We start from the raw sequence: 25,232 nt of genomic DNA, 5'->3' as shown, positions 1-25,232 counted from the left end.
AGACCAAAGCAAAGCAAAAAAGGCACAAATTGATTATAGACTTTAGAAGACAAGATAAAAGACCTTTCTAACTTTTTTTTTCTTGGTAAAGCAAAACTCTCTCAAAGAGTGTAATTTCCGACAGATATTCTAATTGTAGATCAGCGAACAGGAGAAGAAAAGAAGATAACAACAAAATAAACAAAGAATCCAGCAACTAGGATTCCGCCATAGATGAAGGTTTGATAAGACTGCACAGGAAACTTATATCCAATTACACAGCACCTCATTCTCTCTCTCTCAGATGCCAAAACACGATCCACGTACCTGTCCAAAATATGCAGACAACTATCACAGAACAGAAACAGCAGGGAAATATAAATGGATCCAAGTGGGAGGACATGGTTGTAACTCGATCTTCAGAGCTGGTAAAAAAGGTATTTTCATAAAGGAAAAGATACAACCAAAGCATGTTTTTGTGAATGCTATGGATTTTCATAAACGAGCTATTATTTTCATGTAAAAACTTGTATCGGAGAATCAACCTGTCATTAACACAATATACTTTGGCAGTTTAGGGTGGGTCCTTGAGGTATCCTGGTGGTAATACTTGGCAGGAGTATTTATTTGGAGAGGGCAGAGTTGTGATTTGTTACTTTGCAAGCATATTATTAATGTCTTATTTCAGTAAGGATGTCATATACTTCTTCGTATTGAACAATCAATACAAATCCTTTCTACTAATATCAGAGCATGGAAGAACCAAACAATTGGGATTTGCTCCTTACAGAGCGCACCTCACACTGACCTCACAGGCACATCCCACCATGTATGGGGAACATCTCCCATAGATAAGAACACATAAATACGGGAGATGTTCCCGATGTGCAGTTGGGACATGTTGTAAGGTTGGTGTGAGATCTGCAGATCCAACCTAGCAGGTTATCTGCTCATATTGTTTTCAAGGACCTAATAAAACGAGCTTTATGAATGGGTGTAAAGTCTAATGAACCAAACACTGAAGATGGTACATCGGGATTTAAAAAATAGAAAATGAATTTCTACAACTAATTACATCAAAGCAATATCAAATAGAAATTCAGCTTTAGGTGGTAACAATAATTCAATCTTATCATTATCCATCTCTACTAAATTCCTCATTTTCTGTGTCCTCCCTGCTCAAAATCTAATTCCAACAAAAATGTCCCTTTCTGCCTCCTCCCCCCCCCCCCCCCAAATATAAAATAAAATAATAAAAAATGAAAAGGTAAAAAAAATTCCCTTTACTTGTTTCTCCAAAATGTCCATACTCTCAAGTGGCATAATTTATCCTGGAAAAGGTATCCCCCTCCCCCAAATAAAAAATAAAATAAGAAAATAAGAAAAGGTAAAAAAAATTCCTCAAGTGGCATAATTTTTCGTGGAAAAGGAATTTCCCTCCCTCCCCCTCCCCAATCACAGATTCATGTTCTTAATATATGAACTGATTCTTTACTTGGTGTAATTGTAAAATTTCAGGCTATCAAGAGTGAGAATGGAGGTCCGAGTCTGAGGGGAGTCACTTTGTGCATAAAAAAGGCCAAACGTTAGGACTGCACTTATGCCACCCCTCCCTCCCAAGACAACAGATAGATGGGATCAACATTTGGTGAGTAATGACCGATTTTATTCTTTTCATGCTCTAGAAAGTAAAATGGAACACATTTTCTCTGCAATGAATTATTTCTGATATGTTAACTGGAAAGATTACTCACTGCTGGGTAAATATAGAGCTCTGTAGTATTTCTGAGCTGTTTGTGTGTGCATCCGCTAACCGATGATCATATAACAGTGAAGAAAGATCCACAAGCCGCTCCTCAAGGCTCTGTTATCCAATTTTATCCAAGGGAACATCTTGTTATCTAAAAGAGTATTTAAATCTTCAAATGCTTAAACAATCTGTCAGATACACATTAGGAGTGACTTACATCCAAGTATTTCTCCAATTGTTCAACTAACTCATGTGGGAAAGGTTCAGGTAAAGTGGTGGTTTTCTTGTAAAACTTTTCTAGGTAAAGCTCAGCGGTTGACTTGTTCCTTTTGCCTTTTACTGGCTCTCCAAGTGGTGTTCTTAGATAGTCAGAAGCAAAAGTTTGTACAGCCTGTACTAATGAAAAGAGAACTTAGAAGTTTCAAGCTTTATGATGCATATAATGAAAGAATGCAAGATCACCCTTACCTCTGAAGTATCCCGAATTTTGTGAAGTGCAGAATCTACACATGCATATATAGTGCTCCTCTGCCAACAAACAGGAAGAGAGGAATAAAAAATCCTTTACTCAGTAACCAAATTTAATGTTAACAGATCTCCACCCACAAGCACCAGAAGCAAAGAGAGGCACATATGTATCAGAAGTGGTTAAACAAGAAGAAATGACAACCATGAGAAGAAAATTAGGTCTGTATACCATCTCCATGAAGTTGAAACCTAAGGTACCTACCATATGGAAGAGCCCAAAAAAATGTTCTACCAACACCAAGTGGCACAGGGAACACCAGACAGAAGTTGAAAGAGGGCATTTTTGTTTTTATATTATTTTCTTTTTTTTTTTTTAAGGCCATTACCGAATATTAGTTGCAGCTATCTGGGGTCTTGAGAAGGGTGGACTGGATACAGACCTAACCTTTGGCGCTTTATCTAAAGTAGCTGCTTGCAGACTTGAACCAACATCATCATCCTTGTCAGCATGAGATTTTACCATTACATCAAGCACTGGCCCCTCTACTTTGGAGATTTCTTAGGCCAAAATAGACTTGTTACAACACTGAAAACTGCAGTTTTAACCCTGAATCATTCACACTATTCTCTATAGTGAGTTAAAAACTGGTAAAATGTAATTTTCAGTTACCTCCTACACAATACCAATCAGGCCCCACCCCTTACATGTGCAGCAGCCACTATTCATGTAACTGGGCTGCTAGTAGACCATCTTTATAGTGTAAGAGGGAGTTACTAAGAATTCTACTCACATGGAAGAGAAAGCCCAATAGCATCCATTTTTATAGATGTCAATTTTAAATAACCTGCTTTACGAATAATTGTAATTTTGATGGAGCACTATTACTACTTGGAACAGTTTCAAATATTATATAAAATGAGACAAAAGTAATATTGGCCTCACCAAGGCAACATCCTGAAGAATTTGACTGATTTGAGAAGTGTTGGAGAATGGTCCAAATGGATGACAACCCGTTGCCCAAAGCCAATTCAGAACTGGCCTGTCATGCACATATGAAGCCTTCTCATATGGTGCACTAAGTCCACCCACAGCAGAAGCCAGGCCTGCTAATATGTGGCGCTGTGCTTGTGATGGAAAAGCATATCTTCTCTCTGTTTCTGAAACATAACTGAGCAAGAAAAAGAAAATAAGCAAGATAATATGTAACAACAACAAGGATCCTAGACTTCTATGTTTTCTAACAGTAGTAAAGGATGGCAAACATTGACATTTTCTTTAGTTAAATGTAAATTTGCTAACAAGGAAAAAAAAAAAAGATTAAACAAAAGCAACCATGATATGGTAGTCCTAGATCTGAAAGTATGGATGGACACAAACTACACTATCCATGATATCTAAAATATACTTAACAATGTTTTCCATTATCCACCATCCTGAAACAATATCTTCCATGCAAGCAAGGGAACGATGGAAAATTGTTCAGTATGAAGGTGTCCGATTCAGCAAGTCCCAAAAACTAGAATTTGAGGACTCAGCTGCTATATCTTAGTTTTAAATTACAGTTTTTAATAACACATCATTTATGTAATGTAAACATAAATGACGGAACAGTAGTTGAAAAGGAAAAACAATCTAGATGCATTAATCAATGTGAAGAACACTAAGAAAACAAAGATTTTGATTAGTAGAAATCTGCTGAAACAAAAACTGTAAAAGAAAGAGGAAGAAAAGAAGTGTTTTTGTGAGAGAAGAGAAGAGAGAGTGAAGAAAGGAAGAGAAGGCAAAACTAATCAGGCTGCCCTCTCCCATTAGTATTTATACATAAAACAAAAAAACTATGTACAATGACTGATATGCCCTTATAGGGAGGCTGATACAAAAAAACTCAATAAAAAACATAAAAACACTACTATAAAATCTCCCAAATAATATGTTGTGGTCCCTACTTCCTAATTAAACAAATAACAAACAAAATCAAGTAACAAAACTGTAAAAGTCCTCAGCGCTCCCCCTCGAGTTGGGAGTAACCGTCACACATTCCCAACTCGCGTAGATCATGTTCAAGCTTACTCCTTTCAAAAGAGACATAAGGGAGGCAAACTTCTTCAGCTGTCACCATCTCTTATGAAGCGTCTATCAACCTCAATATGTTTTGTCTTTGTAAAGAGACTGGGCCGAATGGGTCCTAGTATCTTCTCTTGTAATGTCTTTTCTTTTTCTTGTTAGCTAATGGGCCTGTTATTTTTTTTTGGTTTGATCTCTTTATGTTACTGCCTAGCTGGCCGCCCACTTAAGGGCATACTCAGGATTAAGGCCAGCAAGGAATTCAAACACCCTATACTTCTCTAGGAGCTTTTGGTAGGCAGTTGCATCCTTAGTGGTTTCCCAAACAACTGTCTCCAAATGGTCAATCTCCTGCCACATGGTTTTTAAGGGCTGAAATGTAAACAGCAATAGGTCTATCTCCCCGCCTTGTAGCAATAATCTGATTTCTCAACTGATAAGTCCTAGCAACATTCTCCCTCTGTGAATAGGTTTCTGCAACCCCATCCCATATTTCCTTAGCTGTATTTTCCCACAAAATGTTTTTACTTATATGGGGCAGCATGGAATTATACAGCTAAGTCATCACCATATAGTTCTCCTGTACCCACCAGGAGCTGTTAGTTTCGGGTTTCATTTCTTCACCAGTGGTATACCCTAACTTCCCATGAGCACCAATGGCCATCTTTGCAGATTGTGACCATTCTAAGTAATTTGAACCATCCAACTTAACTGTAGTAATGGTCTCAACCCCGAAAAGGTCTCCAACACCTCTTCCCACTGGTCCCATTTCACTCCCGAGCTTGTTTTCAACTTCGTTACCCTCCATACTTCTCAAAAAGGGGATAGAAGATTACTATAATATGCAAGAATATCAAATAAATCACTTTTGGTACCAACGACACCCTTCTGGTGCCCTAGATGGTCCTCTTACAAAAGATTCCTTTTCTGCGGGACTGGAGAAGAGAGAGAATAGGTAGCCGCTCTCTCCAGAAACCTCCAAATCAAGCAAGACTTGAATTGCCCCCTACAGAAAACTCCAAGGAACCCTAAAAAATTAGGGTGCCACTTCTTAGGTCAAAATTGAAGAGTCCAACAGAAACAAGACTCTCCCCCTTTCTCCAGTTTTTCCTGATCTTGATGGGAAACCCTAGACCAAATATAGGGCAAAACAAATCCACCAAAAAATCCAAAAACCGGGCTTACCTGAGATCTTTTATCAGCCTCTTAAATCACCATGCAGTCGGCTAATCTAGGGCTGCATGAGAAAACAGCTCAGGGAACCTTTAGCCCGCTCTGATACCAAGTAGAAATCACTATTTCCAAATCTAGATGAATTCCTTGTGAAGAGAAAGAAGAAGATGAAGAGTTTCAACAGTAGAGAAGAAAAGAGAAGAAAGAATAGGATGTCAACTAGAATTAAATTAGTTCTGGTCGCCAACCCGTCATTATATTTTATACTTAACTTAAAAGAATAGAGATTACAAGAATGCCCTTGGTAGGGCGGCTACTAAAGTAGCTGAACAGTCACAACTTAAAAACATAAGCTAATGGGCCTAAAGCCCAACAACTTCCTAACTTAACAACTTAAAAATAAGAGCTAAATAACTAGGCCCAATAACTAGAAATCGGCCCAACTCAACATGAAGCATACACACCATAAGACTTCTGCTACCCTACTCTCCAAAAAATATGTAACTAAATCCTTCTTGAAGTACTCTCTAGCATTGTCTGATCTAAAAATCTTAGTCCTCACTCCAAACAGTGTGACAATCATCTGTTAGAACTATTGCACCAGAATAGGTACCTCATCACGTGATCTCATCAAATATATCTAAAAATACCAAGTGTAATCATCCACGAATAAAAGAAAATAGCAGTAACCACCCATGAAGGAAATATTATAAGGTCCCTGTACATCAGTGTGAACAATATCAAAAGCAGAACTTCTTTTATTACTTGATTTAAAAGAATGCCTACAATACTTTCCCAATTGACAACTTTCACACTCCAAAATGGACAACTAAACAGACTTAAACAACTTTGGAAATAAACATCGCAATGAATTAAAAGAAAGATGGCCCAAATGATTATGCCACAACATAATTTGGCCTCCCTCTCCCATTAGTATTTATACTTAAAATAAAAACTATCTACAATGGCTGATATGACCTTATAGGGAGGCTGATACAAAAATCTCAATAGAAAACATAAACACACTACTCTAAAAGCCCCCAATAATATGCTTGGTCCCACTTCCAACTAAACAAATAATAAACAAAATCAAGTAACAAAACTATAAATTTAGCATTCATATCTAAAATTTACCCTAAGCATTTGAAGTTCTTTAGTTAGATATTATTTCCACCAAAACAAAGTCAGATATTATGATGTGACAAAATTCCCTCAAGTGCCATGTCAGTGTCCACATGTGCACACAACAGATATGGTGCCCAACTGCCCATTTTGAAGTATCCATGTATATAGCTGAACAAATGTGTGTACTCGAATGAATTATACACAATGACATCCCGTTTGTCATTATGCTTTGTTAAGTACACCGGATGAATAATGAGATTGCTTTTAAGGTTCTAAAAATCCATGCATATAAAATATATAACTAAACCACTTTTTGTTCTAAACTAATTGTATAAACAAGTTGGACTCCTGAAAAGACAACTTATGAACCAGGGGGAAATTCCAGAGCAAAGTATAGATGAGTTAAACAAATTCCTATGCAGAGAAGAGGGCCAACAGAATGAAGATCTTTAATACATCGGTAACTTACCTCAGAGGTATCTTTTCACTTTGGTGCTCAAGAACAACAACAGCATCCTTACTTGTCCATACAAGGCTATCATCTTCCATCATAAGGCCCGCATCAACATCAGCCAATGATAGCACAAAGCTGGAAAGGATGTAAAATGAAAAAGGATATATAGATACAGATCTAATGATTTATTCTCCACAACAGAGTACAATATATTTATATTTATGTTGTTATGAATAACAAAGGTACTGATACTTATAGGAACATAAAACTACTATCTGAAAGGCAAAACATATTGTTAAACAATGAAAATTAGCTAAAAGAACTGAAAATATTTTCATCAAAACCCATGATCCATCTTCTGCATCCTCATTTGTCGATAGCATCTTCAGAACTCCATGTTCCTACTTCTGATCTGATTCAAATATCTAATTTTAGATGAATTAGAATTCCAAAAAGTTGGAGGAATTATTTCAAAGATTATCAAGTGAAGAATATGATAAGAGTTCAATGGTATTTTCAACAGTGGGTCTACTATGAAAGAGATTTTAGGTATTTTCAATGGCACCAAATTTTTTATATTAAAGGTGTTTTAAGAAAAATGATGGGAAGGGCTTTAGGACCTGATCGTATATAGAATCTTGGATATCTATAGGAGAAGTGGCCTATACAAGGTTTGCTAATGGTGCATTTGGTTTCTGTGACTGGGATGGGAAAATGGAAATATTCCCATAAGATTCCCACTTTCACGCATTTGCTTGTTGCGATGGGATGCGAAAATGTGGTATGCAGTTTCTCAAAAGTTAGGATGCGGGGTCACGCTGATATGGTGCAACCCCGGTGAGAAAGAGAACATTGAGAAAAAAATATCAGGCTGTCTTGACTGTGACTGGAGTCGTCCTCTCACTGCCTCAACATCTTGACAACGGTCGAGTCTCCAACGACGTCTCAGGCAATATCCGGCCAAGGTAAGGCCAGATCTATAACCCCTAAACCCTGGCAATTATTTTCTTCCCCCTTTTGGCTTTGTCACTCTCTTTCCAGTCGGTTGTAATACACGGTTGTTTGCCGACTAAATGTCATTATTTCCAGCAGTATGAAGCTATGATTTTTACAAATCTGCATGTGTACATTGTAGATCTAACATGCTTATCAACTTTTTTGGTCTGTAGGGTTCAAATATTTCCATTCAACTGTGGGAAGGTAAGAGCTCCCTCTCTTTTCCAGATTTATCGTTATGGATATTTGATCTACTTATTCCCCTGCCTCTCCGGTCTGTATTGTTATGGGTCTTTGCTCATGCTTGTTTGAATAAACGTCTTCCAGATCTGGCTGTGAATTGGGATGTATCATTATGGGTCTTTCCTGTTAAATTTTCTTAGAAAGCAAACACAGGAAAATGAATTTTGATCATACTGTTTCTCGGGAAACAAACACTGGATGCAAAAATGGGAAAAAATATATTCCTTTCTCATCCCATCCTTTCTCGGCAACCAAACGGACCATAAGGTTTCCCTGTCTTTCCCTTCCTTTCCCTACCTTTTCTTTCAAACCAAACACAGCCTAATGGAATGCTTCATCCTAGAAGGTAAATTAGGACTTTATCCCCCATATGCGTTTCTCTGTAAATATATAGCTTCTTTGAAAATATAATGATAGGGAAACCTATAACCTGTCTCATGTGGTCATGTTACAATGATTTAGAACCACTTTTTTTTCTCTCTCCAATGCTGCTCCCCTTTTGAACATCCCAAAATTATTTTCACCTGTTTTTAGTTCTCACCTAGGACAAAAAGGGTGAAACTGATGCAGAAGTGTCCAACTGAAACAATAGTGTGGACCATATGAGAGGAAAGAAATGATAACAACTTCATTAACCAGAACAGACTGCCTGAAGTGCAAATATAGGTAACTACTGCCAGAGTTGCTCACTGTTTGCAAACAACAGATGAATTTCGAGATTTCATTATCGACAACATGATTAGATATTGGTCCTTTGTTACAGAAATTCCACATTGAGATAGACTAGAAACTGAAATCTGGTTCCTCCACTACAAAGAGTAATAAAGTTCAGGGAATTCCTTTAAAGAAGAGATCAATACCTTGTTATAAGGCTTACATATTTTGACAATCATGGACTCTTAAAATGTGCAGACAAGTGTTACAATCGAATCCATCGACCGCACCACCAGTATGCTAACCAAGTGTCTTCTTGTGTGTCTTGGGTGGGACAATTTATGCATTTTGTACGTAGGGGATTGCCAATGGTATTATTTTAATTACCAGTATGGTTGTTCAACATTTTATTGTATCCTTCCATCAGATCCCCAAAATCTTAGCATCCTCTTTAAGGGGAGGTAAGTAGTTAAATGGAAACTAAGGTGTAAAGGTTAAGCATAAGGGCCCCCTGAACAAATTATGTGCTTGTACTTATCTTGTTATGCAATATAAAGTGCATGTTTACTAATTTGTGTGCCTTTTTTGTTGTCTTTAACGTGTTGTCTTCTTTTGTAGGCTTACTTGACCCTTTCAAGTGTCACGCAAGGCCTCAATGACTAGTCTCGTGGCAATTGGTATCAGAGCTAGTTGTTCAACAACACGTTATGTCCCTCAAGTTGCAACAACAATTGCAGCACAATAAAGATGCTACATGGGCTTTTCCAAGCCCACAAGACCGATGAGGAACCAGATGATGAAACCCTCAAAGACAAAGCCTAGAAGACATCCACAATCTAGCAAGGGTGACAAGTAGGCTGACAAGCTTGCTGCCTTTGAGAGTGCATCCTCCGTTATGAGGTGATAATTGGGGAGACTCATAATTGAGCACCTAAATGTTGAAGCCATCGAGAGTTCAATAGCGGAATTGGAAGTCTACTTGAATGAAATCCTAAACGAGGTTCAACATGTCTTGAATGGCACCCTTAAGGAAGTTCTTGGCACTTTTCTTCAGCAAGGGAGTTCCTCCCGATCTACCATTCAAGACCAAGTCGACGAGATGAAAGCTAGATGGGCAAAACGGAAAAGAGCCATGCCCACACCCACTACTATTCAAGTGCAACAAGAGGAAATCAGAAGAGAATGGTTGGCCTTTTTTCCTCATTTACAGTTGATTTCCTAAGCTATTCTAGGAATTATGAAGGGCAATGGAGTTGAATACAAGAACATAGGTGAAATGAGATTAGGTGGAGTAGGTGCTAGTGACCCTTTTGGGGTAGGAACTATAACTACAGTTAAGTATGATGGTACAAACTACTTGGAATGGTCCCAATCAGCAAAAATGGCTATTGGTGCTCGAGGAAAATTGGGGTACTAGTGAAGAGAAGAAGCCTGAGACTAACTCTTTTTAGTGGGTATAAGAGAATTACATGGTGACGTCTTGGCTATGCAATTCTCTATTATCCCATATAAGCAAGAACATTTCATGGGCTAACATAGCTAAGGAGATCTGGGGTGGAGTTGCAGAGACTTACTGACAAAGTGAGAATGTTGCTAGGGCCTACCAATTGAAGAATCAGGTGATTGCTACTAGGCAGGGAGATAAATCTGTTGTAGTTTATTTTTTTGCCCTCAAAACCTTATGGTAGGAGATAGATCATTTGGAAACTGTAGTTTGGGAGAGTAGTAAAGATGTAGCTACTTACGAGAAGCTGGTACAGAAGAATAGTGTTCAAGTTTCTAGCAGGACACAACATAGAGTATGATATTGCACAACAATATATTCTTTACTATGATAGTGTCACTCCCGCTTAGGCATATGCCTTTGTGTAGAGAAGAAAGTAGGAGGAATGTGATGATGAAGAACTTAAAACCTTGAGCAATCTACTATTTTTAGCATATTAAAACCTAAGCCTGTTGGGGATAAGGGTAGCAATGATGGTAGGAAGGCGGACAAGAAGGACATGATCTGTGACTACTGTAAGAAGCCTAAGCATACCAAACATACCTGTTGAAAGCTTCATCCACGTCTTATACCAAATCAGCATAGAAACAAGAAAGGGAATGCTAATATGGGACTGACCAGTGACTTGTCTAGACCACCTACCACAACTTCTTTGGAGTCAATTGTAGCAGCTACAGTTAAGGCCGAATTGGAGAGATATGGGCAGTTTCTGAGTCAGAGAGATATGGCCAGTTCCAACTCATCACCGGATGGGCAACAAGGTGCAAGTGGCCTAGGAGCTAATCATTCTACTTCATTCATGGAACGAACCCCATATAGTTTGGTTGAGGTTTAGATGAGTTTAAGTGTGTTTGAGTATTTTTTGTATTGTCTCTCTCCTCTGTGTGTGTGCATGCATGTGCACATGCATATGCATACCTATACTGAAAAAGTAAACCGATAAAGTATGAGACAAAATATGGTCATTTCCCAATGTTGGTCCTAGCTATATGGGGTCTTGGGAAGTGTAGACTAGGATGGTCCTAACTTTTGGCCTTTTTTCTTTTTGAACAAGTGAATTGATCATGTATAACGACCATTTTCTATACAACAGAAAACTACACACACACACAGATATATTTACATGTTAGTGCATATTTTTATGTTGATGTACATATCAATAGAAAGAAATTTCATAAAAGAATGCATAGAAAGAAAGATGTCCCATAAAACATAAGAACAGAATATATACATAACTATATATAATTATAGATATGTTGTAGACAGGAGGGTGTTTTAGGTAGTAAGACTAGGAGATTTAATTTGGTAGTGATATCAAGAGAGTATGTTGTGCTCACACAGGAACTACTCTGGTTCCATAAGTCCTGTATAGGTTTCCTTCTTTCTTTACATTCCACTTCTTATCCTTGCCACGTTTCGGGCTGTAAGTTGCCCAAAGAGGTCGGTGCTTTAATATAGGATCACTAGAACCATCAGATTCATCCATCCATTGCTGGGAAGATGAAGCAATTGTTAGCAGAGTACATATCCACAAACAAATGTGCATAAACACACATACACACACAAAATCAATACAAACCTGACGAAGGAAAAATTTACTTGAGAGAGAAGGATCAGCAACCTCAAGTAAACCAGCAGCAAGGACATCAGCAGAACGTTCCATCTCCTACAGTAAGCATTTTCCAAGATTGAAACAGCCATCTAGTAAAGGTCACTACATGAATCAAGCTTTAGTAATATTAAAGCTTTGGTAACTATAAAGCAAATGGAAAACCTATGTATGGACTGATACACTACCCAGATACGGGTATGGACATGGACATGGATACCAGAAACAGGGATATCACTCTCCATTTCCTAAAATTCTGGACACAGATACAAGCACAGGTAACCCATGTAATATGCTTATATCATTCTTTTGTATCTAGTTTTTGAAGCTGAATGTCATTTTCTCAAGATTTATATTTTGCTAACTATAATGCCACAGAGTACATCTAAAAGTATGCATGCAATATCCAGTATCATATTTTTCTTTTTTGATAATTAATATCCAGTATCATATCCATGCCAGTACACTAGGCAGTACAGGTATCCAGGTACATAGGATGGCATATTAAATCTAATATCTAACCACTTGGAATCCAATATTTGATTAACTTATACACTATTTGCGGTTTGTAAATCCTCAAGCTTTGTTGACTTAAATCAAAAGGCATTGCCTAGGTTAACAGCAGCAAGTTAATTGTTCATGCATTAAAACTGAGATATAGTTTAACCATAGTTGTCAAGACATTGCCTAGGCAACAAGGCAACCAACCATCATGACTTAAATCAGAAGGCAAATTTCTAGGTAATTAGCCTAGATAGCCTTGCACTAAGAAAAGGGGTAAATAAAATTTAATTCAAAATAAAAATATATAGAGTGGTATGGATCCCACACTAGCTCTAAAACAGTGTTGTTTCCAAATTCAATTTGGAAATCTCTCTCATATCCACACAAATGCACCAAATAGAACAAGAGCTCTGCCTCTTGTTCTTTTCTCCTTATTATCTCTTAAGTTTTTTATTTGTATAAAATTAAAACCTAGTTGTCTGAAACCGAGAAGGTTCAGACCAGTCTAGTAAGAAAAATACACCAGAAATGAAGAGAAGAAAAGGAAGAGAAGAGAAGAGAAGAGGAAAAAAGAAGAGAAGAGGAAGAGAGAATGTGAAGGTTCAGCTCCCTTAGTTTGTCGCCCCAAATGACATTTAAACTTACGTCTTCAACATTAAGTGGTACAATGACAGGAATGCCCCTGTCACTAGAAACAACAGAAAAAAAAGGTCTAACAGTACTATAGAAAAGAAAGAACATATGAGCAGGTGGTGGGACCACAAGCTGGTCAACCATTTTCTCTACACTCTCCCTCAAGTTGGGAAAATATATTGATCATTCCCAAGTTGCTTAAATCCGCCTCAAGTTTGATTTTGTTGACTGCCTTAGTGAAGACATCGGCAAGCTGCATATTAGTGGCAACATATGGAAGGCACACTTCTTGAGAAGCAACTTTCTCTCGGATGAAATGTCTCTCAACTTCAATGTGTTTGGTTCTATCATGCTGTATTGGGTTGTGAGCAAAGTTGATGGCCGCTTGATTATCACAATACAGCATCAAGTTTCTTTCAAACTCAATTCCCAATTCTGTAAAGAGAAACTTCAGCCATAATATTTCAGCAACATGCCATAGACTTGTATTTAGCTTCAGCACTGGACCGAGCAACAACATTTTGCTTCTTGCTCCTCCATGAAACTAAATTTCCTCCAACAAAGGCACAATACCCAGAAGTAGATCTCCTATCATCAATACAATCTGCATTAGTGTAAACTTCAATCTTTATATGGCCACTATTTTTAAAAAGTATACCTCGGCCTAGACACCTCTTCAAGTAGGCTAAAATTCTCTCAACAGCAAGAAGGTGTAAGTTCTTGGGAGAGTGCATGACTAACAACACTTACATCATACAAAATGTCGAGGCGAATCAGACATAGGTAGAGAAGGCTTTCTACAAGCCGTTGATACATACCTTTATCTTCTAGAGGCTCACCATCCTCTGCATTAATCTTATGATTTTGCTCAATAGGAGTATCAACAGATCAAGAACATACTTCCTCTGGAAAACAAAAATGCCATGCTTGGACCTTGCCACTTCTATCCCAAGGAAATACCTCAACTCACCTAGGTCCTTTACTTCAAATTCTTGATTCAGAAGCTGCTTAAGAGAGTTAATCTCCTCAATATCACTTCTTGTCACCACAATGTCATCCACATACACAGCTAAGAGAATCAAAGTAGATTCTTTCTTCTTAAAGAACAGAGTGTGGTCAGATTTGGATTGAACATAGACAAATCTTTCCAAAGCAAGTCTGATCTATCAAACCATGCTCTTAGAGATTGTTTTAAACCATACAAAGCTTTCATCAACTTGCAAACTTTCTTACCAGTCTCTGCACCATAGAAACTAGGAGATAACTCCATATACACCTCCTCTTGCAAGTCACCATTTAGAATTGCATTCTTAACATCCATCTGAAATAGAGGCCAAGAGAAGTTAGCAGCAAGAGACAATGAAACCATGGTTTCAAATGTCGCCAAATGTCGCCTGACATATGTTGATGTCGAGGTTCACCAACATGAAAATGGATGGTAATATAAAAATTACATTATTTCGGTCGACATTTCCTATATTTCGGAAATGTCGACCAAAGCAGTCCAAATAACCAAAAAAAGGACAGTTTTTCCTATTATGTCGGCAAGATGTCAACTAATGTCGATAGGATTTCAACTAATGTATATTAATAATATAATATATTAGTATATTATATTAATATAACACAATATATTAATATAAATTATTCCATTAATAATTTCTATTTAATATTTCAAATAAAATATTTATAAAAAAGAATTAAAAAAATAAAAAAACAAAAGAATAAATTAATTACTTTATAATATAAAACATAAAATATTTTTCAAGTAATAAAATATTAACTAGTTAGTATTTTTTGAAATATTTATTAAAATCAGAAAATGTTTATTAAATTTTATAATAAATCATATTCTACATTTAATATAAGAAATCAGAATAAATTTATTAAATTTTATACTAAATCATAATTTATTATAAATTTAGTATTAAAAATCATAATAAATTCATTAAGTTTTATAAGAAATCAGAACTTGTCATAATCTTAATACTACAAAAAGGAGAATCAGTTTATTAAATTTATAATAAAACATAATGTATTATAACTTTAATATTTAAAATATTTAAAAAATCAGAATAAATGTATTTCTATTTACTAGTATGAAATAAATATATTAGAATTTATAATAAATCAGAATTGAAAATAAGAAAATAAAATATCAGATAACCTTGTAAAAACATCAAAATGCATAATAAATCAGTAACTCGTCATTTACTAATTTGTTATTGATCTTAGTTTCTTAGCTTTATATAATGGTTGGGAATAAGATAATAGTCTAGAAATATGTATTAATGCTTCTTTCATCATTTTACAAAATATCATTGCATATTTCCATATATTTCATAATATTTCCACAATGTCTCTAATTTTTACAATATTTCCCCTCGACATTTCCAACATTTCCGACATATGTCCTATATTTTGGTAAGCGACATTTCCATCTACATCAACATTTTAAACCTTGAGTAAAACCTGATGGTATTCATTTTTGCAACTAGTGCGAAGGTCTAAGTAATCAATACCATAAGTTTGAGTATATCCCATTGCCACCAACCAGTCTAGCTTTATACCCTTCAACTATACCATCTGTAATCATTCATGGAGAGTGGGAGAGAGAGAGAGAGAAAGAGAAGAAAAGGGAGATACGGTTGAGAGGGAAAAAACAGATATTGTTGGCTGCCGTCAGTTTTCTATTTATATTAACTTAATAAAAAGAATAGAAATTACAAGTATGCCCCTGGTGGCATACCCGAGAACCAAACTAATAAGAAAAAAAAGGACAAGTAACTAACTGATAGTATCTTAAGAAGTCAGCCTACTAACAGCAACTATAAAGTAACAATTAAATAAGCCTTACAACACTCCCCCACAAGTTGGGCTGAATATGTCTATCATGCCCAGCTTGTCACATAACTCATTGTGCCGCGAGTATGGAAGCCCCTTTGTGAGGACATCAGAAAGTTGTTCCATGGAGTTGACATAAGGGATGCAAATTTCCCTTTTTTCCAATTTTTCTCTTATAAAGTGTTTGTCCACCTCAATGTGCTTGGTCCTCTCATGTAGGATAGGACTGCTGGCGATGTTTATTGCAGCCTTGTTGTCATAGTAAAGAGAGATAGGACTATGAACAACAACTCCAAGCTTCCCTAGAAGATTCTTTAGCCAAAGGACTTCAGCCACCCCATGTGCCATAGCTCTATATTCAGCTTCAGCGCTTGACCTTGCTACCACACTTTGTTTCTTGCTTTTCCAGGTCACTAGATTTCCTCCCACAAATGTGCAATACCCACTTGTAGACTTTCTGTCATCCACAACTCCTGCCCAATCAGCATCTGTAAAGACTTCCACCTTTAGGTGATTGTGTTTACTGAATAGTAGACCTGTTCCGAGATATTTCTTCAAGTATCTAAGAACTCTCTATGCTGCCTCCATGTGTGGTTTCTTAGGAGAGTGCATGAACTGGCTTAGGATCCCAACGGAATAGGCAATGTCTGGACAGGTCATGGACAAATAAATCAGCTTTCCCACTAACCTTTGGAACTGTTTCACATTTTTCATAGGCTTACCAACACAGTCACCTAACTTGTGGTCAACATCCATGGGAGTATCTGTCGGCCTTGCACCTAATTTGCCTGTATCTTGTAATAGATCAATGGTGTATTTCCTTTGAGAGATAAAGATACCCTTTTCTGAGCGGACAACTTCAATCCCAAGGAAATACTTCAGGGGACCTATATCTTTCACTTCAAATTTAGATGCAAGGAATTGTTTTAAATTTTGTATCTCTGAGCTCCAACTTCCTGTAATGATGATATCATCCACATACACTATCAATACAGCAACCTGTTCTTGACATCTCTTCACAAAAAGTGTATGATCAGACTGACATTGTTTGAAGCCCATCTGTTGAACCGCCATGTGAAACTTACTGAACTAGGCTCTGTGAGACTGTTTTAAGCCATAAAAAGACTTTCGCAGTTTGCACACCTTATTTTCACTTCCCTTGGCACAGAATCCAGAGGGTTAAACCATGTATACTTCCTCCTCTAAGTCACCATTTAGAAAAGCATTCCTTATGTCCAGTTGATGCAATTCCCAGTCAAGATTAGCAACTAAGGACAGGAGAACCCTAATTGAGTATATCTTAGCTACTGGAGCAAAAGTCTCATCATAGTCAACCCCGTATACTTGTGTGTACCCTTTGGCTACTAATTTTGCTTTGTACCTTTCAACTGTTCCGTCTGCCTTGTGCTTAACCGTGAACACCCATTTACACCCCACGGGGTCTTTCCCCTTTGGAAGATCCACCAATTCCCAAGTTTGAGTTTTGTGAAAAGCATTAATCTCCTCCATGGCATTTATCCATTCAGGGCATTTTAAGGCTTCTGCAACATTTCTGGGAACAGGGATGCAATCAACTGCAGATAGGAAGGCTCGGTATGAGAGGGAAATGTGATCATAGGAGACAAAATGGGTAATGGGGTGTTTGGTAGTGCATCACCTGACTCCCTTTCGTTGGGCAATAGGAATGTCAAGGTCATCCACAGTAGGAGTAGGGTTAGGGAGTGGACTTACCTCCCGGGAGTAATAGTGTCGGTTGCTCAGTGTTTGGCTGCTCCACATCTCCATCACACCGCTGATCTCTACGATGTGTATGTTGGAAGACACGGAAGGGAGCAAGGTCCGGAATAGAAGGAAGAGATACCTGAACCTGCTTCTCCTCTTCCACACTACTACTCTCCCCCGAAGGAGAAGCAGGGAAGAATGGCTCAAACTCAAAGAATGACACATCCATAGACACAAAAAACTTACGACTAACGGGATCAAAGCACCGATACCCTTTTTGAGAAGAGGGATACCCTAGAAAAACACAAGGAATGGACCGAGGGTCTAACTTACCTCGAGATGGAGACAAATCATGGACAAAGGAACGACAACCAAAGACTCGTGGGAATGGAAAATAAAAGAGACTGAGGGTACAATAACTGATGAGGGGCCATGTGGTTCAGCACTTTGGAGGGCATGCGATTGATGACGTAAGCAGCTACAAGTATAGCATCCACCCAAAACCTCTTTGGAACATTCATATGTAGCATCATCCCGCGAGCTACCTCAAGGAGGTGTCTATTTTTTCTTTCTGCAACACATTTTGTTGTGGTGTTCTGGCGCATGAGCTCCTATGAATAGATCCGTGGGAGACAAAGAACTCATTGAGCTCCCCATGGAAGTATTCTTTTGCATTCTCGGATTGGAAGATCTGTATTTCAACATGGAACTGCGTAAATGCCATCCTCTAGAAGTCTTCACAATCTTTGGAACTTCGTCTCTACTACGCATAGGAATTACCCATGTATAGCGAGAGTAATCATCGATCAATGTGATAAAGTACTTATATCCGCCCTCAGAGATTACATTGGTAGGCCCCCATACAACAGAATACACAACATGAAAAGGAACATTTGATCTTTTATTACTTGAGTGAAAAGTTGTTCTACATTGTTTGCTCAACTGACACGTTTGACACTGGAACTCTGACACTAAACATGACTTAAATAAAACCGGAAACAAAAACTTTATTATTTCGAAAGAAACATGACCTAAACGACTATGCCACAAAAAAGTTTGACTCTTATTTGACTGACTATGTGACTCTGAGGATGACACCGAGAGACCAGCTTTGTTGTTGAGAATGTAGAGACCATCCACTAGGCTCCCTCTACCAATCATCCTCCCAGAAATTAGGTCCTGAAAAGCACATGAGTTAGCAAAAAAGGTTACACTACAGTTTAAAGAGCTTGTAATGCTACTAATTGAAAGCAAATTTATAGGAAGTTGAGGGACATGCAATACACAATTCAGGTTAAGGCCATGGGGAAGAGATATTGATCCTTGGCCTGCAATGGAGGAAAAAGAACCATCTGCAAGTCTCACTCTATCCCTTCCTGACAAAAGGCTATAAGACTGAAACAAATTCAGCTTACCGGTCATGTGGTTGGAGGCCCCTGAGTCAATGATCCAAGGGGAATCCGTGAGAGTGACATGGAATGCAGAAGCCGTATTACCTGAAGTAGATGCAAATGAAGTAGAGGGAGTACCAGTGACTGAACTGTCCATTTGTCGCAAAGCCCTACCATAAGATTCCAGGTGCTCTGTGAAGGAATTCATTATATCTTCCTTGGGGTCAGACTTACTCACCGGCAACCTGAGTATCTTGGGTTTCCACATGTGTTGCATTCTGTGTTGTGTTCATTTTCTTCTGACCTTGACGTTTACCCTGTTCTTGATTCTTCACTACCCATTTGGGTTTCCTGTGGATGTCCCAACAAATGTCACGTGTATGTCGTGAATGCCGACAATGAGTACAGAATAACTTATCTTTATGATCAGTCTTCTTAGTGTCACTTTTCTTCCCTGTGGAGTTATTATTCATTGTAGCCAAAGCAACTTGTTGCTCCCCCTCAGCTGTAACCATCACACTCCGCCTGCTTTCTTTCGATTGAACAAGGGAGTATACCTCGTGAACCGTCGGCAACTCTTTGCTTCCTAGGATCTGAACCCTCAATGGTTCATATGCATGGTTCAGTCCCAACAAGAAGGCAAACACACGTTGCTGAGAGACCAGCTTCCTGTAGGCCTTAGCATCATCATCATGTTTCCACTCTATAGCCTGATAATGATCCAATTCTTTCCATATGGAGGTAAGGGCTGAATAATATGAAGACAAACTACGATTTCCCTGTTTACAGGTTGAAGATTCAGCTTGTAACTGGTGAACCTTGGCATAATGCCTTTGCTCAAAATAGGTAGTTTTGGCCTATTCCCAGATCTCACTAGCGGTGTCTGCCCACATAAAGTTCTTCTTCATATCAGGTTCCATGGCTGCGAGAAGCCAAGACATCACCATATTGTTTTCTTGGTCCCACCTATCATGTTCAGCTGTCTCACCCTTGGGTTCTTTCACCCTTCCATTAATGTAACCAGCTTTACCCCTTGCCGTTACATAGAGTTTACGCTTTTAGCCCACTCCAGGTAGTTCAGACCATTTAAAGGGGTAATTGGCATGGGAAAAATCATGTTTTCACCTCCCATACCAGCTGTGTTGTGGGTTGGTGTAACCCCCGATGAAGTTGATTCATAATTTGTCATCGGATACTGCTGAAAAACAGTCCAAACACCACACAACTACACAACAGCCACAAACAGAATACCAACCCTCAAGGAATTTACTTCTAGGACGTGAGGAAGAGAACAAGACACTGCTGAAATCAACTCTGAGATGGTTCAGTCATTAAACCAGCCCGGTAATTAGTTCAACACAACCAAGGCAGGCATTACTATCAGTCCGGCTGCAGTTCATACAGTCAAACAATCCAACATCCAAACCAATATATATATAACCAAGGAATAAGCCCTTCACACCATCGGCCAAAGAAGACAAAAACAAGAACACACCTATCCAGACTTGTACGAAGGTGCTAACCTGAAATCGACTTCACAGCATCGAATAGAGAAGTAAGGGAGTCTCTATCAGCATTGCCCTTCTCCGACTAGGGTTTCCTTGGTATTACGACCAAGGAAAAAAACACAGGAAGTGCCGCCAGAAATCTGCTAGGGTTTCCGCCAGTAACCTACTAGGGTTTCCCTGTCTTCCACATCCAAAATTTTAAAGAAGGAAACCTTGCTCAAAAAAGGAGGGATCGTAGGCCTTTTACAGCCCAGGAAACCTGCTCTGATACCATGTAATCATTCATGGAGAGTGGGAGACGAGAGAGAGAGAGAGAAAGAGAAGAAAAGGGAGATACGGTTGAGAGGGAAAAAACAGATACTGATGGCTGCCGCCAGTTTTCTATTTATATTAACTTAATAAAAAGAATAGAAATTACAAGAATGCCCCTGGCGGCACACCCTAGAACCAAACTAATAAGAAAAAGAAGGACAAGTAACTAACTGACAGTATCTTAAGAAGTCAGCCTACTAACAACAACTATAAAGTAACAATTAAATAAGCCTTACAACACCATCAACATTATACTTCACTGTGAATATCCACCTACACGCAACAGGCTTCTTCTCTCTTGGTTGATCAACCAGTTGCCAGGTATCATTCTTTACAAGGGCATCCATCTCAGCCTTCATTGTTTCCCTCCACTCAGGGACAACAAGGGCCTCTTGAACTGTTCTAGGAATGGGAATGACAGCAATGGAAGCTAAAAATGACTTATATGATGATGAAATGTGATCATAAGGAAAGAAATGAGAGATGAAATGGGTAGAGGATGAGGTACACTAACGTTTCCCCTTACGTACTGCAATCAGAAGGTCAAGGTCATCTGAGGATGGCAGAGGTGCAGTAGTGGAAGAGGGTATGTCATCAATAGTAGGAGGTAAAGAAGAAGCAATACCTGAATCTGGTGCTGCAAAAGGGATAGGAACTGGCCTGAACTGATCATTATTAGAACCAACTTGCCACCACCATCTTATGTGAAACACCCTCAATTCTTTACACTTTTGACAACTCCCTTCAATACATTCCCCCCCCCCCCCCCACTTGTAGGAATGGGCAAAGGAACATCTTGAGCAAACACACCCTGCTCACCACTCTCCCCCTGAGGTGAAACCCTAGGGTAATAAGGGACATCTTCAAAGAAGGTGACAACCATGGATACAAATCTGGTTCTCGAGATAGCGTCATATCAACAATACCCCTTCTGATTTTGTGCATACCCTAGGAAAATACATTTGACAGACTTAGGATCAAATTTTGAACGGGTAGACCCAAGGATTTGGACAAAACAAGTGCAACCAAAGGTTTTTGGAAGAACAGAGAACTACTCCTTATTAGGGTACAACAAGTTAAAAGGAGCTTTCATGTCCAAGACTCGTGAAGGAATCTTGTTAATGAGATAAACAACAGTAAGAATGGCATCCCCCCAGAAACTTATAGGAACATTAGTATTCAGCATGATGTTTCTTGCAACTTCAAGGTTGTATCTATTTTTCCTCTTAGCTACACCATTCTGCTAAGGTGTACGAGGACAAGTGCTCTGATGAATCACTCCATGTTCAAGGAGGTAAGAGGATAGGGGTTTTGCTTTGGCATTATCAGATCTATGATTTTTTATTTTAACCCCAAAATGAGTCGGAATCATTTGATGAAAAATGTGGGTCAAAGTGGGAACCTCATCTTGAAAGCGCATGAGGTAAACCCATGAAAACCGAGAGTGGTCATCAACAAACAATAGAAAGTATTTATACCCACCCATAGCAGGAATATGATAAGGCCCCCAAACATCAGTATGTACAATTTCAAAAAGAGCAGAACTTCTTTTATTACTTTGTGAATAAGTTGATCTACAATGCTTTGCCAACTCACAATACTCACACTTCAGACTGGACACTTGGATTGACTCAAACAAATTAGGAAAAAGACTCCTTAAAGACCCAAAAGAAAGATGACCCAATCGGTTATGCCAAAGCATAATCCGACTCACAGACTGTGACACAAAAGACTTCCCATCTTCTTTCCTCTTCCCAAGTGGATGTTCAAGCAAGTAGATCCCATTTGTCTCACGGCTAGTCCCAATCACCTTCCTCGTAGACAGATCCTAGAAAACACAATGATCAGGGAAAAAGGTTATTGAACAGTTCTGGTGTTTAGTGGTACTACTGATAGATAGCAGATTAGTGCTTAGTTTAGGAACATGCAGAACTGAGGATAAGGAAATAGCATCAGAGACATTGATGTCTCCCTTGCTTGAAATAGGGACAAGAGAGCCATCAGCAATAGACACTTTGTCTCTGCCAAAGGACAAGCAATAGGTATGAAATAATAAAGATAAACTGGTCATATGATCAGATGCACCTAAATCAATAATCCAAAAATGGCTAGTGTTACCTGGGGTAGAGGCATGATAGGCAGAGGCCCTTATACCTGGTTGAGCAAAAGTAGAGGTGAAAGTAGAATGAGACTGTCCAGAGCCACCTTCACTCTCCAACTGAGATAAAGCAGCCCTAATAGAGCCAATGCATCAAGAGAACTGGTTATAGTGTTGGCTCCTTAGTGTTGGGAGCTCCTGTAGTCACAACTGTAGATGAAGTTCCTATGGTTATAGCTGCATTAGCATTTCCCTTCTTGTTCTTAAGTCTTTTTGGAATTAGCTGAGGATGAAGCTTCCAACAAGTGTCCTTTGTATGTTTTGGCTTCTTACAGTAGTCACAAAACACATCCCTCTTTCCATCCTTCTTTACCTCCCTCTCCTTATCACCTCCAGTCTTTGGTTTTATAGCTGCTAAAGCTGATTCCACAGATGGGATCTGCAACATAACTTTCCTTCTACTCTCCTCACTATGTACCAGAGAGTAGGCTTGAGATAAAGAGTCACTCTCTAGTGAGAAGATGTTGTCTTACAATGTCATAGTCAGAGTTCAGCCCAGCCAAGAATTCAAACACTATATTTCTCAACCAATTTCCTGTATGTAGCAGCATCCTTTTGGCTCTCCCACTCGATAGTCTCAAGATGATCAATCTCATACCACGATGATTTCAAGGTGGAGAAATAGATTAGCACAAGTTTCTCCCCCTGTTTAAGATAATTCACCTCCATTTTCAGTTCATAGGCTCTAGCACCATTAAGGGAGGTTAGGTTTCCTTCATATTGTCCTAAATCTCCTTTGCCCAAAGATAGTTTCCATTGATATGAGGCTGCATGGAGTTGCATAACCAAGTCATAACCAAATAGTTTTCTTGAACCCATTTAGCAAGGGAAGGGTCCTCCTGTGCTGGTTTCTTTGTGTCTCCCATCACATACCCCAGTTTTCCCCTCCCTCCAATGGCCATCACAACTGATTGGGCCCATTCCAAATAGTTTGTTCCATCAAACTTGTCTGAAACCAAGAAGGTTCAGACCAGTCTAGTAAGAAAAATAAACCAGAAATGAAGAGAAGAAAAGGAAGAGGAGAGAAGAGGAGAAGAGGAAAAGAGAAGAGGAAGAGAGAATGTGAGGGTTCAGCTCCCTTAGTCTGATTATCACAATAGAGCTTCATTGGAGTATTGATGTTGTACCCTACTTCCTGTAGAAGGTTCCTTAGCCACACTAATTCACAAGCAGTATGCGCCATGGCCCTATATTCTGCTTCTGCACTACTTCTTGCCACGACTATTTGCTTCTTACTTTTCCATGTCACCAGGTTACCTCCCAGGAAAGTGCAATAGCCTGTGGTAGACCGCCTATCAAACATAGAACCGCCACTTTTGTATATCAAACCGCGACCTGGAGCCCCTTTTAAATACCTCACAATTCTCAAAACTGCATTCCAATGAGGAATCAGAGGTTTCTGCATGAACTGACTCACCACACTAACCGCAAATGAGATGTCTGGCCTAGTAATGGTTAGGTAGTTCAGTTTACCTACAAGTCGTCGGTATCTGCCAGGGTCTTCAAACACTTCACCCATATCACTACTTAGCCTAGTATTTGTGTTCATAGGTGTTTCAGTTGGTTTAGCACCCAACAAACCTATTTCTTCCAGCAAATCAAGCACATATTTCCTCTAGCACAAATTAATACCATACTTAGATCTTGCTACCTCTATCCCCAAGAAATATTTCAGTTTACCAAGATCCTTTGTCTGAAAATGATCCTGTAGATAAGTCTTCAGCCTGTCAATACCCATGTTATCATTCCCGGTAATAACAATATCATCTACATACACCACCAATAGTATTTTTCCTCCCAGAGAGTCATGACTGAATACAGAATGATCAACCTAGCACTGTTTCATACCAAACTTCTTTACTACCTCACTGAACCTACCAAACCATGCAAGAGGAGACTGTTTAAGCCCATATATAGCCTTCCTTAGTCTGCACACCTTATCATCCTCCCCCTGAGCAACAAACCCTAGAGGTTGCTCCATGTAGACCTCCTCGAGTAAGTCACCATGCAAAAAGGCATTCTTGATATCAAGCTGATATAGCGGCCAATCATACATAGCTGCAAGAGAGATCACAACACGAACTAACCCTATCTTAGCAACTGGTGAGGTCTCTATGTAGTCAATACCATAGGTTTGGGA

At 38.7% G+C, this 25,232-nt stretch overlaps 1 protein-coding gene across 2 annotated transcripts in view; it reads right to left on the bottom strand.

Moving 5' to 3' along the window:
- LOC104612011 (uncharacterized) overlaps nt 1-25,232 on the bottom strand; it is a 59,566-nt gene continuing 34,334 nt past the window's right edge. Inside the window, exons 9-16 of one of the 2 annotated variants that reach the window (XM_010279313.3) lie at nt 11,991-12,077; nt 11,749-11,903; nt 7,030-7,149; nt 3,141-3,366; nt 2,198-2,257; nt 1,947-2,120; nt 1,734-1,843; nt 1-306 (exon numbers count right to left, since the gene is read on the bottom strand). In XM_010279313.3, the coding sequence (XP_010277615.1) occupies nt 141-306; nt 1,734-1,843; nt 1,947-2,120; nt 2,198-2,257; nt 3,141-3,366; nt 7,030-7,149; nt 11,749-11,903; nt 11,991-12,077 (1,098 nt within the window). In that variant the 3' untranslated portion in view covers nt 1-140. The remainder of the gene's footprint in view (nt 307-1,733; nt 1,844-1,946; nt 2,121-2,197; nt 2,258-3,140; nt 3,367-7,029; nt 7,150-11,748; nt 11,904-11,990; nt 12,078-25,232) is intronic. The other variant, XM_088897238.1, reaches the window with a different exon arrangement.

Source organism: Nelumbo nucifera, chromosome 2 (genome assembly GCF_055504915.1).
Source record: "Nelumbo nucifera cultivar China Antique chromosome 2, China Antique-T2T, whole genome shotgun sequence".
In the NCBI taxonomy this organism is placed as follows: domain Eukaryota; kingdom Viridiplantae; phylum Streptophyta; class Magnoliopsida; order Proteales; family Nelumbonaceae; genus Nelumbo; species Nelumbo nucifera.
This window is presented reverse-complemented; position numbering and strand designations above follow the sequence as displayed.